At 38.5% G+C, this 23,228-nt stretch overlaps 1 protein-coding gene across 50 annotated transcripts in view; it reads right to left on the bottom strand.

The window, feature by feature from the left end:
• erfl3 (Ets2 repressor factor like 3) overlaps positions 1 to 23,228 on the bottom strand; it is a 112,383-nt gene that overhangs the window by 37,057 nt on the left and 52,098 nt on the right. For all 50 annotated transcript variants that reach the window (XR_015511088.1, XR_015511067.1, XR_015511073.1 and 47 more), the window contains exon 2: positions 6,183 to 6,417. Coding sequence is in view for 3 of the 50 variants with exons in the window: in XM_087286707.1 (XP_087142833.1) it covers positions 6,183 to 6,417 (235 nt within the window). In the remaining 47 variants the exon portion in view is untranslated. The remainder of the gene's footprint in view (positions 1 to 6,182; positions 6,418 to 23,228) is intronic.

Raw genomic sequence — 23,228 nt, 5'->3', positions numbered from 1 at the left:
GAGAGAAATGCAGAGATGGGGCATAACATGAATGTGAGTAAATGATGACTGAATTACTACATTACTATCCCCACAAACCACATCCTCTCTAGTGAATTAATTGCTCTGGATCATGAACTGATGGTAATCGATAGAGTTTAATTACATCCAGCGACCTCGGCAAACATACAGTACGAGCTCTGTCCTGAGAAGGCTTCAAAACAAAAGCAGAAAGTGGATCACTCTCCATCCACTTTAAGGATCAGTGCTGATCTGCTAAACCAGGTGAGTCCGAGGTGAAAATAAAGATACAAGTGAGCAATTGCAGATCAGGTCAGAAAACGGAGTGAAGGCTAAAACCGTGGTTTGCTCAGAATACATTCGCCTGTCTGTCCTCTAATGAGATCAGCTCCTCCACAGGTAAATGGACCAGGATTACAGAGAGATCAGACTCGGTGCAGTTATAACTCTCCAGCAACAGGGTCAATCCTATAACGCAACGCTGGAGTCAGACGGTTTAGCTCTACAATTAGACATAACCGAAATAGGCCTCGGTTTTCACTGGTCAAACCAAAAAAAAAAAAAAAAACAGGCCAGGATTTAGCTTTTAAAATAGTAAATGGTTAAAAGGTTGAACGTGTTTGAAGCTGGACCACGTTTTGTAATGATCAGCTTATTCTGGTTAGCTGCCTGGCAGTTGAAGTAGGAAAAAAATAGAGCGTTCAAAATAATGAAATGGATGGCTAATGGGCTCTTTTCGCAAGACAGTGATGACGCATTTAGAGGTCATCGCTATCTAAAGTCTTTCAAAGTTTTCAATATTTGGATTTTTTTTAAACGTATGTACATTTATAAAGCTATACTGGTTTATAGTATATTATCTTTGCATCAAATTACAAAAAAAGTTAACGCATACAGTTGAAGTCAGAGTTATTAGCCCCCTATAGCATTATTTTCTTTTTTAAGTATTTCCCAAATGATGTTTAACAGAGCAAGGAAATGTTCACAGCATGTCTGATAATATTTTTTCTTCTGGAGAAAGTCTTATTTGTTTTATTTTGGCTAGAATAAAAGCAGTTTAATTTTTTTAAAAAACATTTTAAGGTCAAAATTATTAGCCCCTTTCAGCTATATATTTTTGATACTTGCCTAATTACCCTAACCTCCCGAGTTAACCTAATTTACCAAGTTAAGCCCTTAAATGACACTTTAAGCTGTATAGAAGTGTCTTGAAAAATATCTAATCAAATATTATTTACTGTCATCAGGGCAAAGATAAAATAAATCAGTTATTAGAGATGAGTTATTAAAACTGTTATGATTAGAAATGTGTTGAAGAAATCTAACAGAAATTGGGGGAAAATAAACAGAGGGGCTAATAATACAGATGGGCTAATAATTCTGACTTCAACTGTATGTGAGATGTTTCTAATGCATGGGCAGGACAGTAGATTTGACATGGTTTTCTCTTCAGGCTGTCGTTATCAAGTTTTTTTCTTTTTCTGAAAGTTGTAATAACACTATTGTGAAGATTTTCTTTTGTTATTTGAGCAAATTAGAAACAAATCTACCCAACTATGTCAACTTCTGCTTCTGAGAAACCCAGAAATGTGAAAAGGTTTTATAACAAGACTAAAAAACTATTCGATCGACACATGGGCCCTAAAGAGTCATCCTTTTACAGTGTCTCCATGTAGAGTTTTCAAACCTAAAAGTGCTTCAAATGTTTTGTACCCATTAAAAACTAGAGTTGCATACATTTTCAACCCCTTCACTTTTGTAATGAGCAGTTCCAGGAACAAGCCATCATGTCCATTTCCCCGGAAACTAATTTCACTCCGGGTCATTTTTTTCTGATTGCATTTGTACCATCTTTAGGAATTCCGAAGAGTTGTATGCTGCCAGGACAACAGTGGCGTCAAGGCAAATCAACAACTGGAGGAAGCAGTGACTGAAGCAACGTTTTCATTCTATGGTTTGTGTTTTGTGGTAATGGTGATGGAATTTGGGTGAATGAGATATCTAAATGAAACTTCATTAAGAAAAGTGAATAAAGATCACATATTGTGCTATATTTCATTGGATTCGTTTACATAGACACCAATAATCCAATTTTAATATGATTATGATTATACTCTGATTAAGAGTCTACCATGTAAACAGAGATTTCTGATTACCTTAATCCGACTAAAGTCATAATCAAACCAAACAGAACTTGAATTAAGACATGTGGAGAATGCCAATCTTAGTGGCATTATTAAAGTGCAGTACAGACATGTAAACATCTTAATTAACTTCCTAGTTCTTAGTGGCCACATACGTGGACAGCATATGGCCCGTTTCCACTGAGTGGTACGGTACGGTTTGGTTTGGTACGCTTTTATGGCTGTTTCCACTGTCAAAAGGCGTACCAAACCGTAACGTACCACTTTTTCGGGACGTACCACTTTTTTTCCCGAAAAAGTGGTACGTTACGGTTTGGTACGCCTTTTGACAGTGGAAACAGCCATAAAAGCGTACCAAACCAAACCGTACCGTACCACTCAGTGGTAACTGAGAAAGGGTCCCAAAAGGTGGAGCTACACGCGCAGCTGAACGCTATTGGTTTACAGAGATACGTCATTCGTAGACTCAACAAGCCAGAATGTAAACAAAGGATCCGCCATGTTTGAAATACACAGCGAGACATTACAGCGGAATTATAAATACATATGCAGCCATGGTGGATCCTGCAAACAATCCCTGTCGTCGTCCTGATAAACAGCCACAAAGCCATGGAGAAGAGCAGATTCACCCTGTGCCGCGTAGTTTTAACGAGCCAGTCTGAAGCCCGAGTAGTTTCGCTTTATTTCTTGCTTTCGCCGCGCGTCTCTATCTGAAATAACAAACTTCTTGATCTGATAATAATAACATGCACTTGATTATTGACAAGCTTTGGAAACCCGATCCTGACAAACGCGAGAATGACACATTCAGAAAGAAAAGGACAAACGCGAGAGTGGAGCGCGGGAAAAAAGGCGAAGCCAAGGAGCACGTTATTTCTTCAGCAAACGTGAACAAACTGCCTTGTTTTAATTTTTATCATCACCTTTTTGACTAATATGAACAGGGAATGATGGAATTACTCTCTAACAGAGGCTTCATGTGCTGCTGAAGATTACAGACACAGATGAGAGGTTTTCACTGACTGTAGGCTATACTTTGTGTTGTTTTAAACCTAATTAATGACGAAATGTCTGCTTTGTGTAGTTCTTCTGTAGTTGGTAACATATCGGAGACTGTAAGGGTCTGTATGTGTTCATATATGTTCATTTATTTATTTATTTAATATAATTACAGACGTTACAGTAGGCTATTTCGCACTGTCATTGATCTGCAGTTATAATCATCTCCTGTTTATAGAAAAGTTTTTTTTTTATAATTATTTTTTCGAGGTTTTCACCTTTATTTTTGATAGGACAGTATAGATAATTGACAGGAAAGCATGGGGAGCAGAGAGAGGGGAAGGATCGGCATAGGACCGCGAGGCGGAATCAAACCCGGGTTGCCGCGAGCACCAGAGTGCATGTGTCGACGCACTAACCACTACACCACTAGCGCCGACCTGTTTATAGAAAAGTTAGTAATAAACATTTATAAAGAAGTATTTATGTGTGTAAAGCATTTGTTTTGTGAGAAGTGCTTTTCATATGATATGTGAACCTGTGCAGCTTTATTGAAGACATTTTCTCGAGCGAAAATGACGTCGACTGAATCTTTGTCATACACCACGCCCACCAAAAGGGTACCCTTGGTAGTGGAAACGCAAGCCTGATAAAGGTGACCCGTACCGACCCGAACCATACCGTACTGTACCAGTCAGTGGAAACGAGCCAATATTTAGCTCTTAAGTGGCTATTTAAAATACCACTTAATGTGGTAAATGTTTTATATTTTGGTACAGACAAACAGTGTCATCCTGCAACTGTTTTGCAGCATATGACATGTCCCAAACACTATTTTTAACTGTCCAAAATGGAGGGAAAATGTTGTTTTTACTCTCTTATATTCAAAAGATGTTCAAAAAAATTCTATGTTATATATGCATTAAAAAAACCATCAGGAAAATATGTTTTATGTAAATTCAGACCATGAATCCACATATATGGACATCATTTTACTCTCAAAGTACATCATATCAAAAGATGATACTTAGGTTTTATTCTAATTAGGTTCCAATCAGCCCAAATAGCAAAGGGAAATAAAAAAATGCATGTAACGAAACATCTTGGCCCTTAAGAGGTTAAACTATTACCGTCATGTAGGATTTTCACCACATTTTGCGACAGCATATTTGATACACACACACGGCTGTTTGACACTATTCTCTGCACCTACCGAGCCAGTAAAGAAACACAGACATACATCACGAAATGCAGATGTTTTTCTTTTCCATTTGGCATGTGGTATCAAATTCCATTAAAACAACACCCTTCCACCAGTCCTTACTTCATACTCGCATCCAATACCTCAGTCTGTCATGGATGAAAGTTGGGCATGAATGAAAGTGAAACCGCCAAACTGCAGTGAAAGCCGAAAAATGTTAAATTAAACACCCAAAAAAACATGAAACTCTGGGGAAAACGTTAGATAGCGTGGTGACGCAATGACATTAATCAAATAATGTGCTAAAACTTGTAAAATGGAATCCTGAACGGATCATTCAAAAAGCAACTCCTGCAAACATCTTAATCATATTTATTGTCTTATCCAGATTAAGGCAACTAATTTGATTACTGATGTCCATGCAAATGTAGTCAACGAAGCGGAGGAAGTAACAACACTTGAGATGTGTTTATGTGTATGTGTTATAAAAATAACATGCTTGTGTTTTAGTATGGCATTTTTTTTTCTGTGTGTGTAGATTATGGCATTAATTGGTGTACATTTCACCACTGGTAGTGATGGTACTATTGTTCTGGATTAGACACTGCTCTGAAGCAGAAGCCAAGTTAGTTTGCCCAAATCAAGTTCCAGGAGATAAAATCATTCCCAGTTCCTGTGATATTAACACACTAAAAGCGGGTACATCTGCCAATAGATCTAGGAACTTTGAAACTCTGTTGTAAAAGTTACGTGTCTATTCATTGATTTTGCCATCTTCAGTAGTTTGTTCTTTGTGTTCCACAACAATGCGGTTCTCAGGTTAAAATAAGTGCAGCTTTTAAAAAAACATGCCTCAAACCTTTCGATTTATTCCATTTCACTGAGCTGCCTGGATAAAATGCAGTTTCCACAAGATAGAAGTTCATTACGCTTAAGGGGCAGTGACAAACTCATTCTTACCTAATGCTGGTGTGATGTGCTCTGATCAATAATCAATGTATATTTATTTAAGCCAGAGGAGAGCTCGGCACCCCGACTGAGCCTAGTTTCTCCAAAGTCTAGTCCCCCTCCCCCCTCCTTCAATTACTGAGAGCTGATGAATTTTAAACACAATGACCTCTTAGTACTTAAAGGTCTGACCTGGTAACTGTAAGGTCAAGAGTTCAAGTTTTATATCCAAGGTACTTAAAGGAACACTTCACATTTTCTAATGGTCTAATCTCATTTTACAACTTCTTCTAGAGTTGAACAGTTGAGTTTGAGCATTTATGAATCCATTCAGCTGATCTCCAGGTCTGGCGGGAACAATTTTCACCTTAGCATAAATCATTGAAACAAATTAGACCATTAGCATCTCACTCAAAAAAAAATAAATAAATAAAACGAATTTTGACAAGCTTCTTGTTTAAAGCTTGAATCTTCTGAATCCAACAACAACACCAACAACAACAACAAAAAAGTTGCTATTTTCTTGGACAATATGGCCCAGAACTATAATCTCATTTTGACGAGATGCTAATGGCCTAATTCAATTGAATGATCTATGCTAAGCTAAGCTAAATGCGCTCCCGCCAGTCTCAAAGATCGACTAAATGAATAAAAAAAAAAAATTGTAAAAGTCAACTGTGTAACTTCAGGGGAGTTGTAAAAAGAGCCTATTTTCTACGCTAAGCTAAGCTAAGCTAAATTAAAAAAAAAAATCCTTTAGTGTTCCTTTTACGCTGGAATGCTCAAGGAGGTTTATGCCTGAAACAACTGTACTATAAACAGTTTACATGTTTGAAAAATGACTATGAACAGAAATAATGTTCAGGACTAATGGACGGTCAGAGTCTTACCTGAGAGCTCTACTGAGTTTGTCGTAGTTCATCTGAGGTTTGCACTTGCGTGCGCCCCACAGCCTGGCCACCTCATCAGGGTCTTTGATCACAAACTCCCCATAGTCTCCCTGCCAGGCAATCACATCATGGTACTCCTCCTTCCTCAGCAGCTCCAGGATAAAGTGCCACAGCTGGATCTGTCTGGAGCCTGGACTCGACTCGGGCTTATAGGCCCAGTCTGGGAACGCAAACCCTGCAGAGACGGAGAAAGGAGGAAGAGAAGGTCAAACTCTGGTTGATACATCCAGACGCAAGGACAGACAAGTATTGAACGCAAGCATGTAATCAAGATGGTGAATGTGTTTCACTACTATAATCATATTCAATAGGTTTACTATACACTATGGATATGAATATACATCTGGGCTACATAAAGGCCGTACTCTTCCATTTACACAGAAAGGTCTGGAGAGGAACTACTGCCAATATTTAAAATCCTTACATATCAGTTTTGCCTAAATAAACATGAATCCGAAAATTTATTCAACTTTGAATTCAGGCATCCCAATATTATAACGTTCAGCATGGAATATACACTGTACAAAATGCTGGGTTCCACACGATTCTTTCATTTTGTCGCAACACAAATCGATAAAGAGAGTTTACTTGTTTTTACAAATTTAAGTAGAATTAACATAAAAAAATTAAGTTGTCCCAAAAAAACTCAAGAGGTGTGTTGTTTCAACTTCTTTTAAATAAGCAGTTTGAACAAGCAGCTAAAGACATTTTTATTATTGATTATTGGTTGTTATTATCTATTGTGTGTAGATATTCATTTTCACAGTGTAAATAAACTATTTTAATATAGTATTATTTTATTTTTAAGAGAAATGTTAAAAAAAACGTTAATCAAAAGAGTATGTTTGTAACCGATTAATGATATCAGTTAAATAATTAAAACATATTATTTTATATACTTTTGAAGTTTGGTTGCATAAGGGGCCGATCACAGCGAAGATGCTTTTTGTGTTGAGAGGGCTATCTTTTCAATGGTTTACTAATGGCCGTGAGTGTTTTGCACGCTGCTTATGTGCCCTGCGCGTCTCGCATTTTTGCCGTTGCGTGCTGTGACTTTTTTAGTTAAAATTAAAGTAAACCCTGAGCAGAAAAAGCGCGCTCCGTCAGTCACGTCTTTTTCATTCTTCAATCAAATGAAAGCAGAGGCGGGTTTCCATTGAGGCAACAGAAATATTTGTGTTATCAAGGCGACTACAGAGAACTTTAAAAGATGGAGGAGAGACTAGTTGTCGCTGTTTCAAGATATCTTCAATATAATATTATTAAATATTACATAATATTATAACAACATCGACAGCAACACTCGCACACTTTGCAGCTGATTCAGTCGTTTTCTAGCGACATTAAAAAAAAGCACTTTTTGTCAATATAAAAGGCAGAGTGGTGCGCCTCGCGTTTTTGGAATGGAAAAGTGCGTTCGGTGTGATTAGCCGCACCAAACCGAGGCTTTCATTTTACAGCTTATATAACATGTATGAAAATGAATGCTATATCATATGTAAATAACAAATTTGTTATATGCTATAGTAGCCTATACTTTACAAAGAGTCACCATATGAGCCTTGTCATTGTCTTTCATGACACGCAGCGCGTACACATGAACCCCGAGAGGAAATAAAAGGACACAAACTCTAATGTAAAATGAGATGTTCGAGATATAATCTTTAATCTTTAATGACTTTTATTAAAAATGTTGAGAGGCTTGTGATATAAGAATTAGAGAGGGGTATTAATTAAATGCATAGGCCTATTTTGCATGGAGCGATGGATTTGAGGTAGCCTGCTATTTTTATTTGAAAGATGAAAAAACATAATGGGAAAAAAAAAACGCTGGTTCTTAAAAAGGATTCAGACAGTGTTTTCGTTTTGTAATCTAAATTTGTCATACAAGTAAAAAATATCTAGGGCAGGACTATTTATTTTATTCTTTTTATTTAGTTTATTCTATTTTTCTGTTTAGTTTAGTTTAGTTTATTTATATAGCACATTTTTTACAACACAACGTTGCCCAAAGTGCTGAACACAATCAATACTAAACATGAAATCTACATCACATAAATAACAATTAAAACATAAGGCAAATCCCTCAACATTAAAAAGGCTCAAATACTAAGGAACAAAGATGGTGTTTCAAACGCTTTTTAAAAACAGGTAGAGTTGGAGCGTGTCTGATGTGGGGCGGAAGCCCGTTCCAGAGAACGGGCTTTCCTGTGCTGTTGGAAACACTACAGGTGCATAAAGATGTTCTGTTGTTAATATGTTCACATGTTATTTTAATCGGTATTTTAAAACGCAATGTTTAATGTGTCACACAAAATAGACATGTCAGTTTAAAAATAATAAATAATTTAATATTAATCTGACCAGTTAACCGTTATTATTCCGTTAATAAGCGACCGTTGTAAGTTGGCAAAATTAACCGAAATGAGCATCCCTAAATTGTAATTGTGTAGATGCTGACAAAGTTAATATAGGTGCCTAAATAAAAAAACAAATAGAAGTTAGCATAAATAATTAATATTTTATAACTTATTATCCAATTTATTTAAACAATTTCAGAAAGTTATTATAAACGAACATTTATCAATATTGGAAGCCATTATGTGGTTAATTTAGTATAATAATCATAATAAATAATACATTTTATTTGTATAGCACTTTTCCAACATACATGCACCACAAAGCACTTCACAAACAACAAGCATTAAAATAAATAATAAAAAAAAAAACACGTCAATTTAAAGTTGTTTTCAATTTAAACGAGTACACTAGTTTCAGGTTTAAACATGAAGATGTCTTGATATCACTTAATTTTGATGGTCCCTTTAACGCATTTTGTTGCATTTAGGTTGCATTGCATATACATGCCAATTAATTCTCATTAGATTATAAGTAAACTGTTAGGTTGGGGTTAGTGTAAGTTGACATACTTGAAAAGTTTCTTATAGTCAGTTGAATGTCTGTTGTAGAAGCAGTATCAGCAGATATTAAACAGACAGTCTACTAATACTCAAATGAGGATTAATTATCATGTAGTTACAATGCAACCTTTAGTCATCAAAATGTGGAACAGGGACCATCAAAATAAAGTCGTACCGATGTCTTTCCTCTTTAACATTAAAATACAGCATGAAACAATTTAGTTTTTTTCATTTGTCCATTTAATTTTTATATTTTTCAAATAGGAAACACAATTTAGACTATGAGGTATTGGGGCAAACTGTTTCCTGATAATATATGAGCAGATAAAATACAATACAAGTCACTTCAGCCAAACACTTCTAGATGCATGAATTTAAATCTGTCAAAAGCTCTACGTCTTCAAATCTTTCCTCATCAATGACTCTCTCATGAGGTCAGTCTGAGAGCCACCGCGACCTCAATCTAGCACACTATCCGATGTTTAAAAGCTCTCTGCGCTTTTAAGAAAGAAGAAATGGTCTGAAAGAGCGGCAGAGAGGATTGAGGGTGTCCAGTCACTGAGGTGAAGCAGGGTCAGCCAGGGTCGGTTTAGGTTGAGGCTGGTAAAGGTCGGATAGGGTAACGGCTCACAGTGGTATCTTCACAGCTGATCCTCTTTACACTCACTTTCTCTCTAACACACACACACACACACACACACACACACACACACACACACACACACACACACACACACACACACACACACACACACACACACACACACACACACACACACATCCTTCCTATATAAATGGGGCCAATCCATAGACTTTCTGTTGTTTTTAAACACTGAAAACCAAACTGTGAAATTAAATAAATGAGTAAATTTTACTCGAATAATAATGAAAGTTTAATGTACATGATAAAAACATGACCTTGAACTCAAACTTGGATTGTATTAAACCAAGTTGCAGCACATATCTACTTCCCAGCAAGCTTTGCTTAAGATTGTATAAAAATAAAAGCTGGAAATGAAGGGTTATTTTGTGTAACATTGTGAAAAATAAAAACTAAATTTGACTAATTAATAAATAAACCTAAATGAGCGAATATTGAACTTACTGGATTTTAAAGCAAAGTTAAAAAAATACTATAAAAATACTATATACTATAAGCAGAAATGTGCAACAATGAGATTCTAAAAGTGTGTTGATATTGGAAATGTACCGCATTTTCGGCCACCGAAAATTTATCGGCCGAAAATGTTATGTCATTTAGTGGACTATATAGTTTTTGTGGATTCATTCATTGTTGGGGTACTCTTTTACATCTAGAAGCATTAACAACTGATATCAAAATATATATTGTTATTAGGCATGAGACAATAACCATTTTCAGGGTATACCGCGGTTTGGAAAAGTCAAGGCTTTTAAACCACCAAAATTTTCAGCTATACCATTCCTAAGGTATGAGTGAGATTTTTATTTACTTTTTTTAGTTTTAGTTTTTTTTTTAAGACAACAGTATCTCCAGTAGAAAAAGTATACAAATTGTATATTGTAAATTGTAAAGAAATCTGTGTTTTCGAAACAAATGAAGACAGCAATGAATCAAGTCAATGATTAATTTTCATTACTCAGTCTGACATGTTTACTGCTTCAAAGCATTATAAATGTTTCTTAAAATAAAATATATTATGCTCAAAGGGTAAAAAAGTTTGGGTTTTTTAAAATTTCAAGCCCTTAAAAAGTATTAAATTCACTCAAATATGCTGTTGTGGGTCTTAAATACGTTTCAAGAGTTCACACTTAGCTGATAATCAATAAAGTGTATTTGGCATGCTGTCCCGGGAGAGAGCCCTGAGCTCGTAATATCCTCGAGCCCGGGGCTCCCTCCCGTTAGAAGAACTCCCCCTGCGTGTCACCATGAGAAGTGTAAACTAAGGTTGTATTCAACCCGGGCTCATTGTGGAAACGTAGCCCCGTGGACGTTTCTGCGGGCCGCGATTTACGTCCTGGGAGGTACGTATTCGAGCGTTTTTTTGTTTTCGCGGATCCGCGAGAGGCCGCTCTGCGCGCTTTTTCGCGTCTCGGGCCCGTACCTCCGGCCACGTAAATCGCGGTCTCCAGAAACGTCCGCGGGGCTACGTTTCCAGAATGAGCTTGGGTTGGTTGTATTGGGTGATAATTTTTTTTAGTCGATTGGCTATGGTTTATGTTTTTGGACTGTGGGAGGAAACTGGGGAACCCGGGGAAAACCCACGCGAACACGGGGAGAACATGTAAACTCCACACAGAAACACCAACCGGCCCGATGGGTTGGACGGGCGGTGTTCTTGCTGTGAGGCAACAGTGCTAGCCACTGGGCCGCCGTGTCGCCCGATCAGAAAAAGTGGGAGGATGTAGGGGTGGAAAGGGGGGGAGCTTCAAGACGAGGATAACTGGAGTGAAAAACTCAGGTTATTTATAATGCTTCCGTAATCATCTAATAGGGCTGATTACGGAGCTAACAAGGAGCCAGCCGTGTTGATTATAAGCACGTGATCCTCTCGAAATTAGTTTATGAATAAACCACACTTAAACAGGTCTTAATTTTCACTTATTGTCCATGTAAAGCTACGGCCAATTGGTACAACCAACAAATCAATCTAAACAAAACGTTTAACAAAATTAACATTTATTAACTGTTTAGCAATATGGTTTAATTGTCTTCCTTACATCCTTACAATAGCATTTGTTTAAAAGTGCATAAATTGCTTGTGCATGAATTTTGTTTATTATAGTTTTTAAAAGAAAGGTTATACTAATAAAAATATATATGTATAGAACTAGAGTTTGCTTGTTTTGACACATTATTTAAAACATGTGGCTAAGAAATAATTGCATTTTAATTTTAATAGAGTAAGTAAAAAAATTCCACTAGTTATTCATGATAATCATTAGCGTTTTGCCATGTTAAAGTCTGAAATTTAATTCATAATGGTCTTTAAAAGGTCTTAAAAATAGTATTAAAGTTGATATGATGAAACCTGCAGAAGCCCTGTTTTTACCAAAACATTAAAAAGAATATATTTTAGAGCAGTAATCACAATACTGTGATATTTTAATCCAAGATTATGATACCGTCAGAATCTAATACCAGCCCAAGCCTAAACGTTATCATTCAATATGGAAAATAATTCTTGAGGTTGCATTTCTGCCATATCGCATAGCCCTAGTATGGCCTTAAATAAACCTTAAATCAATTCTTGAATTACTTTAGCTTGTTATTAAAAATGATCCAAACACTTCACCCGACAACTTCCGACAATTTACTGATTCGTAGAAACAGGCCAATCACTTCCTCTCGATGACTCAACAGATCTAAAATAAACACTTGAGTTGTTGTTTTTCCTGTTTCTACCTGCCAACAACCTGAACAACATTTTTCTCTCTTCAAGAAGCGCAGTGAAAAACACAGCCATTCCTGTGCATTCTGCAAGGCCGTTGATGAATGTAAATGTGCTTTTTACACCTGGACTGACTTCATCATTTTCCTTCATAAAGCAAACAGAAAGCGCAGCACATACTTTACACTTCTACCGGCTCTCAAAACATCACACACGCACATACTTAGAGGGTACATCTGATTGCTCCTTTAAGAGGTCAAATGTACCATGCACCGGAGAGCAAAGTCTGACTTCAGGAACTGCAGACAGGGATCTTGTTTCAGGGCTCACATTCTCACTCACACACACTCACACACACACACTTCGGCACACACATGAAAAGGATCCTTACTAAGAAGTTTGAGCTAAATTCAATATGTCTGTCAAACTCCCTGATGAACAATGTAGAGGAGGCACCATGAGTCTTACACACACACACACACACGTGCACAATGCCCGAAGAGGTTTCATCTTAAAAAAACGAGATCAATGTTGTTGGAGTTTTTCCTGTATATAATAGACCAGGGCCGGAGTGGGACTCCTTTTCAGCCCTGGAGTTTCAAGCCTCAGACCGGCCCACCTCAGTTCACGACTGACTATATTAAAATAAGGTCATTTCCAATTCAGTTTCTAATTACACTATCACGTTTTTTTTTTTTTTTTTTGAGAAAACAGCAGCTTTAGAACTTCAAACGTTCAACAACCCTAACAGTATTGTATGTCTTAACAATAAAAATGAAAAAAATAAATTACTAAGGCAAGGATCAAACCCGGATCGGTGGCGTCATAACCTAATGTGCTAACCACTGGACCACAACAGCTATACATTGATTGTAGACTCATCTAAGTTATATTATCATTAACCTGCAGGCTGAGAAAATAGATAAAAAGAGCAGAGCTGCGGTAAAATAATGAATAAGAAGACTTTGGTCAAGTAAATAAATAAATTAATTAATTTTAAAAGTGTGACTGCTGAGAGCAACAGATTCTGGAGCTAGGGACACCGGCCCTCGCGGTCAAAAAATGAACCGGCCCACTGGGAATTCTCCCGGTCCTCCCGATTAGCCAATCTGGGCCTGTAATAGACACACAAAGAGCAGTAGTCCACCACAGCAGACTCATGCAGTCTACATCTGGATCAGGACTAGATTCTGGTGTGACTTTAAGTGTAGATCTGAATGTGTATTGACATTGATAATTGTAAGTGTGCTGAGAGAGAGAGGAGTAACTGTATCTGTGCCTACTAGTGTGTATGTGTGTGATATTAATCATGTTATAGCTATTACACACCTACTCTGTATCTCATGGCACCTCATCAAAAAATATTTAGTAAAAATCGTAATAGTAAAATGGTTGTGCACCTTAACATGTAAGAGTATTTCTTGAAGAGAAACAGACATGCGAACAGACATCCTGTAGCGCGATACACGTGAATGAGGCGGCGCAAAGGACATGATTCGCGCAAATAAACAGGCGGCAGTTGAGTTTTGTGCAAATCGCTTGAGTTGGAAAATCTGAACTGGGTGCACCTCAGAAAGGATCTGGTGGACGCAGACAGAAGCCCTGCCCATGATGCGAATCCGGTTTGTTGTGAAGTGAATTTGATGTGCGAATGAAGTTGATCTGGCGAGCGAATAAGTGAGTAAACTCAAAATACTCACGTATCTATTTACGTGCCAATAGCTCGATTCATCCGCGCATACCGCGTCTCATGTGAACACAGTATTAGACATGTAGACATGGTCAAGACCATCTGCTGCAGTTAAAACTGAGCATCAGAATGGGGAAGAAAAGTGATTTAAGTGACTTTGAATGTGGCATAGTTGTTGGTGCCAGACGGGCTGGTCTGAGTATTTCAGATACTGCTGATCTACTGGGATCTTCACGCACAACCATCTCTAGGGTTTACATAGAATGGTCCGACAAAGAGAAACTATCCAGTGAGGGGCAGTTCTGTGGGCGCATATGCCTTGTTGATACCAGAGGTCGGAGGAGAATGGCCAGACAAGTTCGAGCTGATAGAAAGGCAACAGTAACTCAAACAACCACATGTTATAACTGAGGTATGCAGAAGAGCATTACTGAATGCACAACCCATCCAACCTTGAGGCAGATAGGCTACAGCAGCAGAAGACCACATTGGGTGCCACTCCTGAAACTCGCAACTCACTCAGGCACACAAAAATTGGACAATAGAAGATTGGAAAAACGTCGTCTGGTCTGATGAGTCTTGATTTCTGCTGGCATCAACAACATGAAAGTATGAATGCATCCTGCCTTAGGTTGGTGGTGGTGTAATGGTGTGCAGGATATTTTCTTGGCACACTTTGGGCCCATTAGTACCAACTGAGCATCATGTCAACGCCACAGCCTACCTACCTACGCTACAGCCTACCTAAACAGGAGTGTTGCTGACCATGTCTATCCATTTATGGCCACAGTGTACTCATCTTCTGATGGCAACTTTCAGCAGGATAACGCACCATGTCATGAAGCGTGAATCATCTCAGACTGATTTCTTGAACATGACAATGAGTTCACTGTACTCAAATGGCCTCCACTGTCACCAGATCCTAATCCAATAGAGTACCTGTGGGTTGTGGTGGAACGGGAAATTCACATCATAGATGTGCAGCCGACAACTCTGCAGCAATTGTGTGATGCTATCATGTCAATATGGAGCAAAATCTCTGAGGAGTATTTACAGTGCCTTGTTGAATCTACGCCACAAAGGATTAAGGCAGTTCTGAAGGTAAAAGGGGGTCCAACCCGGTACTATTAAGGTGTACCTAATAAAGTGGCCGGCGAGGGTATATTTGTAACATGCTTTAACGTTGTAACCTATTGATCAGATCAACACATAAATGCAGATTAAAAGTTTTCAATGCGTAAAACTAACTTTCAAACCAACTTGTGTTTCATATTCCTAAAATCTAAATGACGACTTCTCTGCAAGTTTTTGAACATGAACCGATGTGAGACCTGTGTGTGTGTGATGAGTTGTGTGTTGTTCGAGTGCCTTAATAGCATGCTGTGCTGTGTGAGAGTGTATGACCTCATCCCCCTACCCTACTTAACCTCTACGACCTTCGTCTCCCCCATACGCCCTCTCTAGTGTCCCCCACACCACCCACCCCAGGGGGAGACACTAGATCCCCATTACAGACCGACCCGCAAACACACTGGCACTCACACACCACATCAATAATGCAACAACCTGACTGCCTTAGTGTTGTTGAGAGACATTCTCTCTGTCCTGGGACGCCCGAGTGTGTGAGAGTTAAAGGAGAAAACTTCGAAAGAAGAACAGAGTGAGATGACAAAGAGAGGAGAGACTAGACAAGGAACAGAAGAGAAAAGAGATACGGAACAAGGAGGAAAAGAAAAGAGGGGGCCTGAGGAGGGAGTGGGAGAAAGATGGAAACAATGGAGAGAGGGAAAGGGGGATGGGATGAGAAAGAGAGAGAGAAGGATGAGATCATAGCTCTCTTCTAGTAGTCTGTTGTCACTCAGGTCAAATTGCCTCTCTCTCCCGCTCTCTCTCAGGCATCGATTGCACTCAAGAATGTAAATCTCGCAGGCACTCCTGCACTTTAGTCTTTACATAGGAAGTATTTAAAGAATTCAGAGCATCCGAGGAAACTGGCGGACTGGTGTGCTCGTATGGAAAGAGACTGAAAGAAAGAGAGAGTGACACACTTTCACACTATGTAATACATTTCAAGACCTCGTTCCACATTTTCCTGCAACGTCTGGGAGAGTTCAAATGGGGGAAGTTACTGGAGGAAAGCCGACACGCGTCCGCCTGAGCCAAAGCTGCACACCATCAGATAGCAGGCCATCCTCTCATCTGTATACTATTATCTCATTCAGTGGTTTTGCGTCAGCGTAGTGATAGGCTCTGATCACATCTGGTATTAAGATGTCTTAGTCAATCCCATCACAAGTGGATGGCGTGAAACACCGGTGTGAACTTGAGATTGAGAATGTGTTAAGATGGACCACTTTGAGGCATTGTTGAGACCATCACACAAGACCAGCTCCTCTCCAACTGCTGACTTTAATCTTAAGGCTGATTTATACTTCTGCGTCAAACGCCGGCGTATGCTACGGCGCTGACGCAAAGCCCTTCGCCGTGGCCATCGGCGTCACTGACGTGCACCTCTCAAAAATTGTAACTACACGTCGCAACAATGCGTAGCACAAGCTCTGTGATTGGTCGGCTTGGTATCGCTGACAAGTCTGGGCAGGACCGAGAGCCGTGCGAATGGCGCGAGCCCGATGTAGCGATTGTTTACAAGTGTGGAGTCCCGTGAAGGAGCTCCGGATGGAAAGTTTTGTTTTGTGTTTACCTCATATTTAAAGTTGTTGCACGTCCGCCGGTTCCTGCCTCAAAATGAGCGAGTTTGAGCCACTTGTACATCCAGGAAGTGTTCAGGAAAAGCAAAACAGCAGAGAAGACTCGAGTCGACTCGACACAGAGGAACATTTACACCTCACTGCCAACCAGCGTTTCGGAAGTGTTAATGCAGACCGACAGAGACAGCGCGCAGAAGTATAAATGCACAGCTTCGCGCGTTGCATGCGCTGTGGGTTACGCCGGTCACTTGACGCAGAAGTATAAACCAGGCTTTACTGTGCTTTCACAACGAAGACAAGCGTCAAAGTTCGCTCAGACCGCCCTGGCGACAACCTTATCTGCCTTTACTGCTCCACCAGCAGGAGCATCAAATTTCACTACATTGATCTCGTATCTAAAAGGGCTGTTGAAGCATATCGATTTCAGTCCTGCATGAAAAGGTTGCGCAAATTCACTTAACTACGAAAGATCAAGTTGTTGCGTGTGGTGTGGCTTTACTCCACATATCCAATGTGCCCATATGTCTGAAATATTCAGAAGCAGCAATAGTGTTTTGTACTGTCGTTATAGTTACCCTGACAGTCCTGCTTATTTAAGAAATATATGTATACAGGGCTCGAAATTGCGACCATTTTGGTCGCATATGCGCTCGAAATTTTATCTATGCGACCTCAAAATATATTTGGGAGCATTTGTGCGAGTGCATATAATTGTTGTGTGCGACCAGTTTTTTACTGCAAAATGTTCACCACATGTGCGGATTCGGGAGACATTCACGCAGAATGCATCTCTAAGCTCTTTGTCTGCACTTGAAACATTAACGCAGCGCTCAAGATTGGTTTAAAACAATTGTCATGTCAACTTGCCTCAGTAAACTAAGCCAAGTCAGTAATGCTTGCCCAGCCTTCGCCCTTTCCTTATTGGCCCTCCACTACTCTAGCACTGAAATATTAGCTGTCAATCACTCAGTCAATGCCTTCTGGCTTGGGATGACAAAGAGAGCTACTACCGCGAAAAACTAAAGCGCTAAACGGTGCTTATAATTGGTGGGTGCGACTAAATTTTGGCTGATGTGCCTACATTTTTAAAGTTAGGAGCACCGGTGCTACCAAGCAAAAAGGTTAATCTCGACCCCTGGTTTATATATATATATTTAAATAACATTAAGGCCTATCAACTCACTAGTAACTTGTTTTTAGGTGTGTCGCTGTAAGAAAACATCATAAATAATTGGAAATCCGGCGACTGCAATAATCAAACCCTTGAAACTAACGTTCACAGTGTTCTCTAGACTCCTCTCAAGCGGTAGACTTCTACATTCTAAATGCTTGGCGCCGAACCGTGTCATAGCTCATTACCATAAAGTTGACTTGATTTCAACTCTCTTCGACGTCACACCGGCGAAGATGTGCAACGCCACTCTTCGCCACTTAACGCCACTGATTCGCATTGAAAATGAATGACTTTCGCCTATGTTGACGCTCTCGCTGCTTTAGGTATGAAGTTAAACGTTAACGAATGTGTTGCTTAAACATGTTAGCCATGTAGAATTGTAACTTTACCGTGGTAAGTTACAAGTTTAGTTTTCAAAAAAGGTAAAAATCCAATGTTCTGTAACCAGTCCTGATTCTAACACAAACCCACAGTGTTTTGGTATAGTTTGGCAGGTCTGTTGTTTTCTTTCGTGCCACTTCCAAATGGATTTAGGTCAATCTGTAAAAGTTTTCAATTTTCTTGGGAATTCCATTTAAACCCATTTCAGATGTTTTGCAGGTAGTAGACACGTGTGTACTGAGATCAGTGACATACATCTGAGTCAGAGAGATGAGAAGAAGTTTGCAACGAAACAAGGCCATGAAAATCTGGACTGCAACGTCGCCTTAGTTTGTACTCAGTGAACTTGTGCACATGCTCACTGCATTCTTCTTTGATTTTATCATGTACTGCAGCTCTGACATTTCTTGAGTTAATACGTCTGCGCATGTGAAACTTTTAAATCTGCAAAATAATAAAACAAAAACACAATGGTTGCTGTGTGGATTAAGCTATAAATACATTTGACAACTCCACAAGCTTATTTTGCCAAATTAAAGTGAAGAAAAAGACCCTATATAGACTCAATCCAGGTGTTAACAGGGCCATTCATTGATTCTGTGTCAATCTTGGTTTTATTGTTGTTTGAGTGGCACGGTGGCACAGTGGGAGGCGGTGTCACTTCACAGGAAGAAGGTCGCTGATTTGAGCCCTGGCTGGGTCAGTTGGCATTTCAGTGTGGAGTTTGCATGTTCTCCCTGTGTTTGCCTGGGTTTCCTCTGGGTGCTTCAGTTTCCTCCACAAGTCCAAAGACATGAGGTATAGTTGAATTAGGTAAGCTAATTGTTTGAAATGTATGTGTGCATATCCTGGTCCTCCAGGTTGGGGGTTGAGAGTTGGGCTAATGGCCCACCTCGTAAAAAATGACATGTTACGAAACACCAAAATGGTGGGGCTAATTGTCGACTTCGATATAAATGGCCCTGGGAGTACGTGAGTAAGAATAAGGGTGCTTTCACACCTGTAGATCGAGTCTCTTGTTCCAAAACAGGGATTACAATTGTTACAATGTTGCGTTTTGTTCTTGGTGCGGTTCGCTTTCACATGGCAAAGTTTCGAAACAGACTAAAATAGCTAAAACAAGTCACGTGCGAGTAAACTCTCCACACATTGGTCAGAGTTTCACCGTTTCTTTTTCAGAGTCCCGCTCAGCTGTCATGGGTCCTTATTTTAATTTATGATGATGAGCAATATGACATTATAAGCAAAAAGCTGCGATTTAATTTTGAATGGTGACACCCACAGGCATCACCACCAAACATCTCGGAGGTAAGACTTTCTCATACATAGCCGTGGCTACAATTATGCATTACAGGCTTTACATTATATAAAGAAATAACTGATAAACCAAGACTGCTGTTCAGTCAATTTTCCTAACGGATAGACAGCCCTTCATATTTGACCTAAAACGCACATTTAGCAGTAGGAATGACATCCCCCCTACTCATAATTCTCTTTTCATTTAGCCATATATGGCTAATACATACAGTACAATTGAAGTCATAATTATTAGCCCCCCTTTGAATTTGTTTTTATTTTTTAAATATTTCCCAAATGATGTTTAACAGGGCAAGGACATTTTCACAGTATGTCTGATAATATTTTTTCTTCTGGAGAAAGTCTTATTTGTTTTATTTCGGCTAGAATAAAAGCAGTTATCAATTTTTAAAAAAACTATTTTAGGGACAAAATTATTAGCCCCTTTAAGCTAATTTCTTTTGCGATAGTCTACAGAACAAACCATCATTATATAATAACTTGCCTAATCACTCTAACCTGCCTTAACCTAATTAACCTAGCTCAGCCTTTAAATGTCACTTTAAGCTGTATAGAAGTGTCTTTAAAAATATCTAGTAAAATAAAATGTAAAATATTATTTATTATTCAAATAGTAAAATATTATTTACTGTCATCATGGCAAAGATAAAATAAAACAGTTATTAGAGAGGAGTTTTTAAAACTATTATATTTTGATTTGTGTTGAAAAAAATCTTCTCTCCGTTAAACAGAGATAGGGGAAAAAATTAAACTGGGGCTTATAGTTCAGGGGGGCTAATAATTCTGACTTCAACTGTATCTATAATACTCTGTGATATAGCCTGGTGCGGATCGTCTTGCTTTCTTACTACAATCGATCTGCTTCAGAGTTCATTTCAATTCAGCCGAGACCACCTCATTCAGGCGATCGAACCGATTGTTTTGATGCGGATCCGAGTGCGATTGCTGGATTCACACATGGTAAATAAAGTGAGCTAACTGGGGAAATGCACCAGGTCCGGAAACAAAAAACCCGAACCCGTTAAATTTATGTGTTGTTTTAAGTTTATATGGATATTTTGTTGATCATGATGAAACAAATATAGTTTGAAGTATTGTTTTGGGTGTATGGTATTTTGTTCGAAATGAATAGATCAAATCTTTGATTATCTGCCTAACCCTATTGAACTGGCAACCTAACATATAGTTTTCCCTGATTAACGTGACTGAAACTCTCTGACAGCAAGTTGTTAAGACGAAGACCAAATAGAGATCGATCACTCCAGATTTCTAAAATAATTTCCTAGAACGATTTCTAGAATGATGCATCTTTAAAATGCAACTCATTTAAGTTTCCAAAAAATGCTGGTGAACCGGATAAAGAACAGCTTTCGAATGTTTCTTTTGAGAGAATTTGGACCAAAAGTCAAACTCATTAAAACAAACACAAAAAACAACACATACTCACTGCAAACTTTTGAATTATCCTGTATATTTTTTTGATTTATTATCTTTAACATGTGCTGCATTGTTTCTTTACTAATCTTTTGTGTGTTGAAAGTTTAGAAAATTTGTATGCAAAACCAACATACCGATAAAGTACTTTGAAATTGAAATTTCATGAGCGGATGAGACAGAGAGTGATAGTGAGAGAGACTCGAAATAACTCTGAAAGTTCTGAAGGAGTTTCTGTCAGACAGCACAGAGGAGGGATTCAGCTGTTGGCTGGAAAAAAAAGCAAAACAAAGACAGCTTTTCCTCTGTCTCCTCTCTTCTCAGATGGGAGGTGCCAACAGAGAGAGAGTTTTCGGGGGAAGAAGAGAATTGATAGATAAATCAAATTCATTACATTTAGAAGGATATTCTTTGGCACTATCCAAAACCCTTTCTTCTATTTCCAACTGGACTAAACAAGATGAGCAGCTTGAAACTTCAAAAAAAAAAAAAAAAAAAAACTCAGTTTCAGCGGCAGTAGATTTTTATGTAATGTACACTGGACCTGTGACTGTTCGCTGGTCATTTCACACCTCTGCTGAGACTGTGAGCAGAGCAAATGTGTGCACGTAAACTGATTGAAAATAACTCAGTGAAGGAAAAGGAGACAGAATATCAGTGGTTTAACACTAACAGGTGAGCGTGAAGGCTGAAAATAGCACTAAGCTGGTATTCAAAGTGCATGTCTTGAGGCCATGGAGTGAATCTGTGAGTGTGTGTGTGTGGATAAGCATGTTGAGACCAATGTCTTTGCACATATGCATTCTGATAATACATATATGACAAATGCCCTGATATTCTCACTGCATCGAAATTAAATTAATATCTGTCAATCTCATGCACATCTTGTCAGATAAACATAGCTCTGAGATCTTTAGTAAATCTCATCCTAAAGCTAGAGGATGCTCTCCGAAACTCCAAATATGTCGTAAAGAAGACACACAAGAAATGAAGCAGAGAAGAGGGTTTAACTGCTGCGACTGGTTCAACATAACTATTAAACAACTACAGAATGATTCATGCCAAACACTCAACTCAAGTTAAGAGGTGAGTTTTATGAGGTGAGAAAAAACATGGTATTAAATGTGGTATTTTTTTCTGATGTACAGCAACACAAAGCAGTAGTTTACCAGAATTTTGCAGAATGATTATCTCCGATTTCCAATTTCACAAAAATGTAATCATCCACTATTTTTGTAAAGCTTGTAAATAAATTATGACTACTACACAGCTGGCTTTACTGCCAAAATGAGTATGAAAATCACCTTCATTTTACTAGAATTTTACTAGAACAGAAGCTGAAAATAGCTGATGAGCGATGTACTGTGAAAATCTAAATGCTGGCATTTAGCTGATATGAACATATGTTGAAGCAAGCTTTCCTCTTATGACCAAAATAATCACAACAAAAAAGACAGCGATGTTAAAACAGTAGTTAAGAAAGCATCTGATTATAGCAATGTTTTTGTGTAACATGTTTTTAACATTTAAAACACTAGTTTTGGTTCTGTTTTCAATCGAAATAACTTCATTACTATTACAATTCGTCTTTCCAGTGTTTGTGTTTACTCATGTGCGTCTAACCTCAACGAACTGAATAGAGATAAGAAATAAACGGTAGATTTCCATGTTTAAGAAGGCCAAGGTCCAGCACACACCTACCTATAACATCATCATCATAAACCAATGGCTGCTTACCAACCTTTCCAGCCTGATCTCATGAGAAAACGTGAGTATTTTACATTTTTCCAGTTTAGTGGCTATTCGTATGAATTTTTATGAGTTCAGTTGCACGAAAATGTACGATTTTAAAAAGGAGGCGTGTCACCTAACCCCACCCCTAAACCCAACCGTCATTGGGGGATGAGCAAGTCGTACTAAACTGTACGAATTAGATCGTACGAATTCATCCGAATTAGCCCCTAAATCAAAAAGTTACGAGTTGTCGTGA

The sequence above is a fragment of the Danio rerio genome, chromosome 16, assembly GCF_052040795.2.
Source record: "Danio rerio strain M-AB ecotype USA chromosome 16, GRCz13ab, whole genome shotgun sequence".
NCBI lineage: Eukaryota > Metazoa > Chordata > Actinopteri > Cypriniformes > Danionidae > Danio > Danio rerio.
This window is presented reverse-complemented; position numbering and strand designations above follow the sequence as displayed.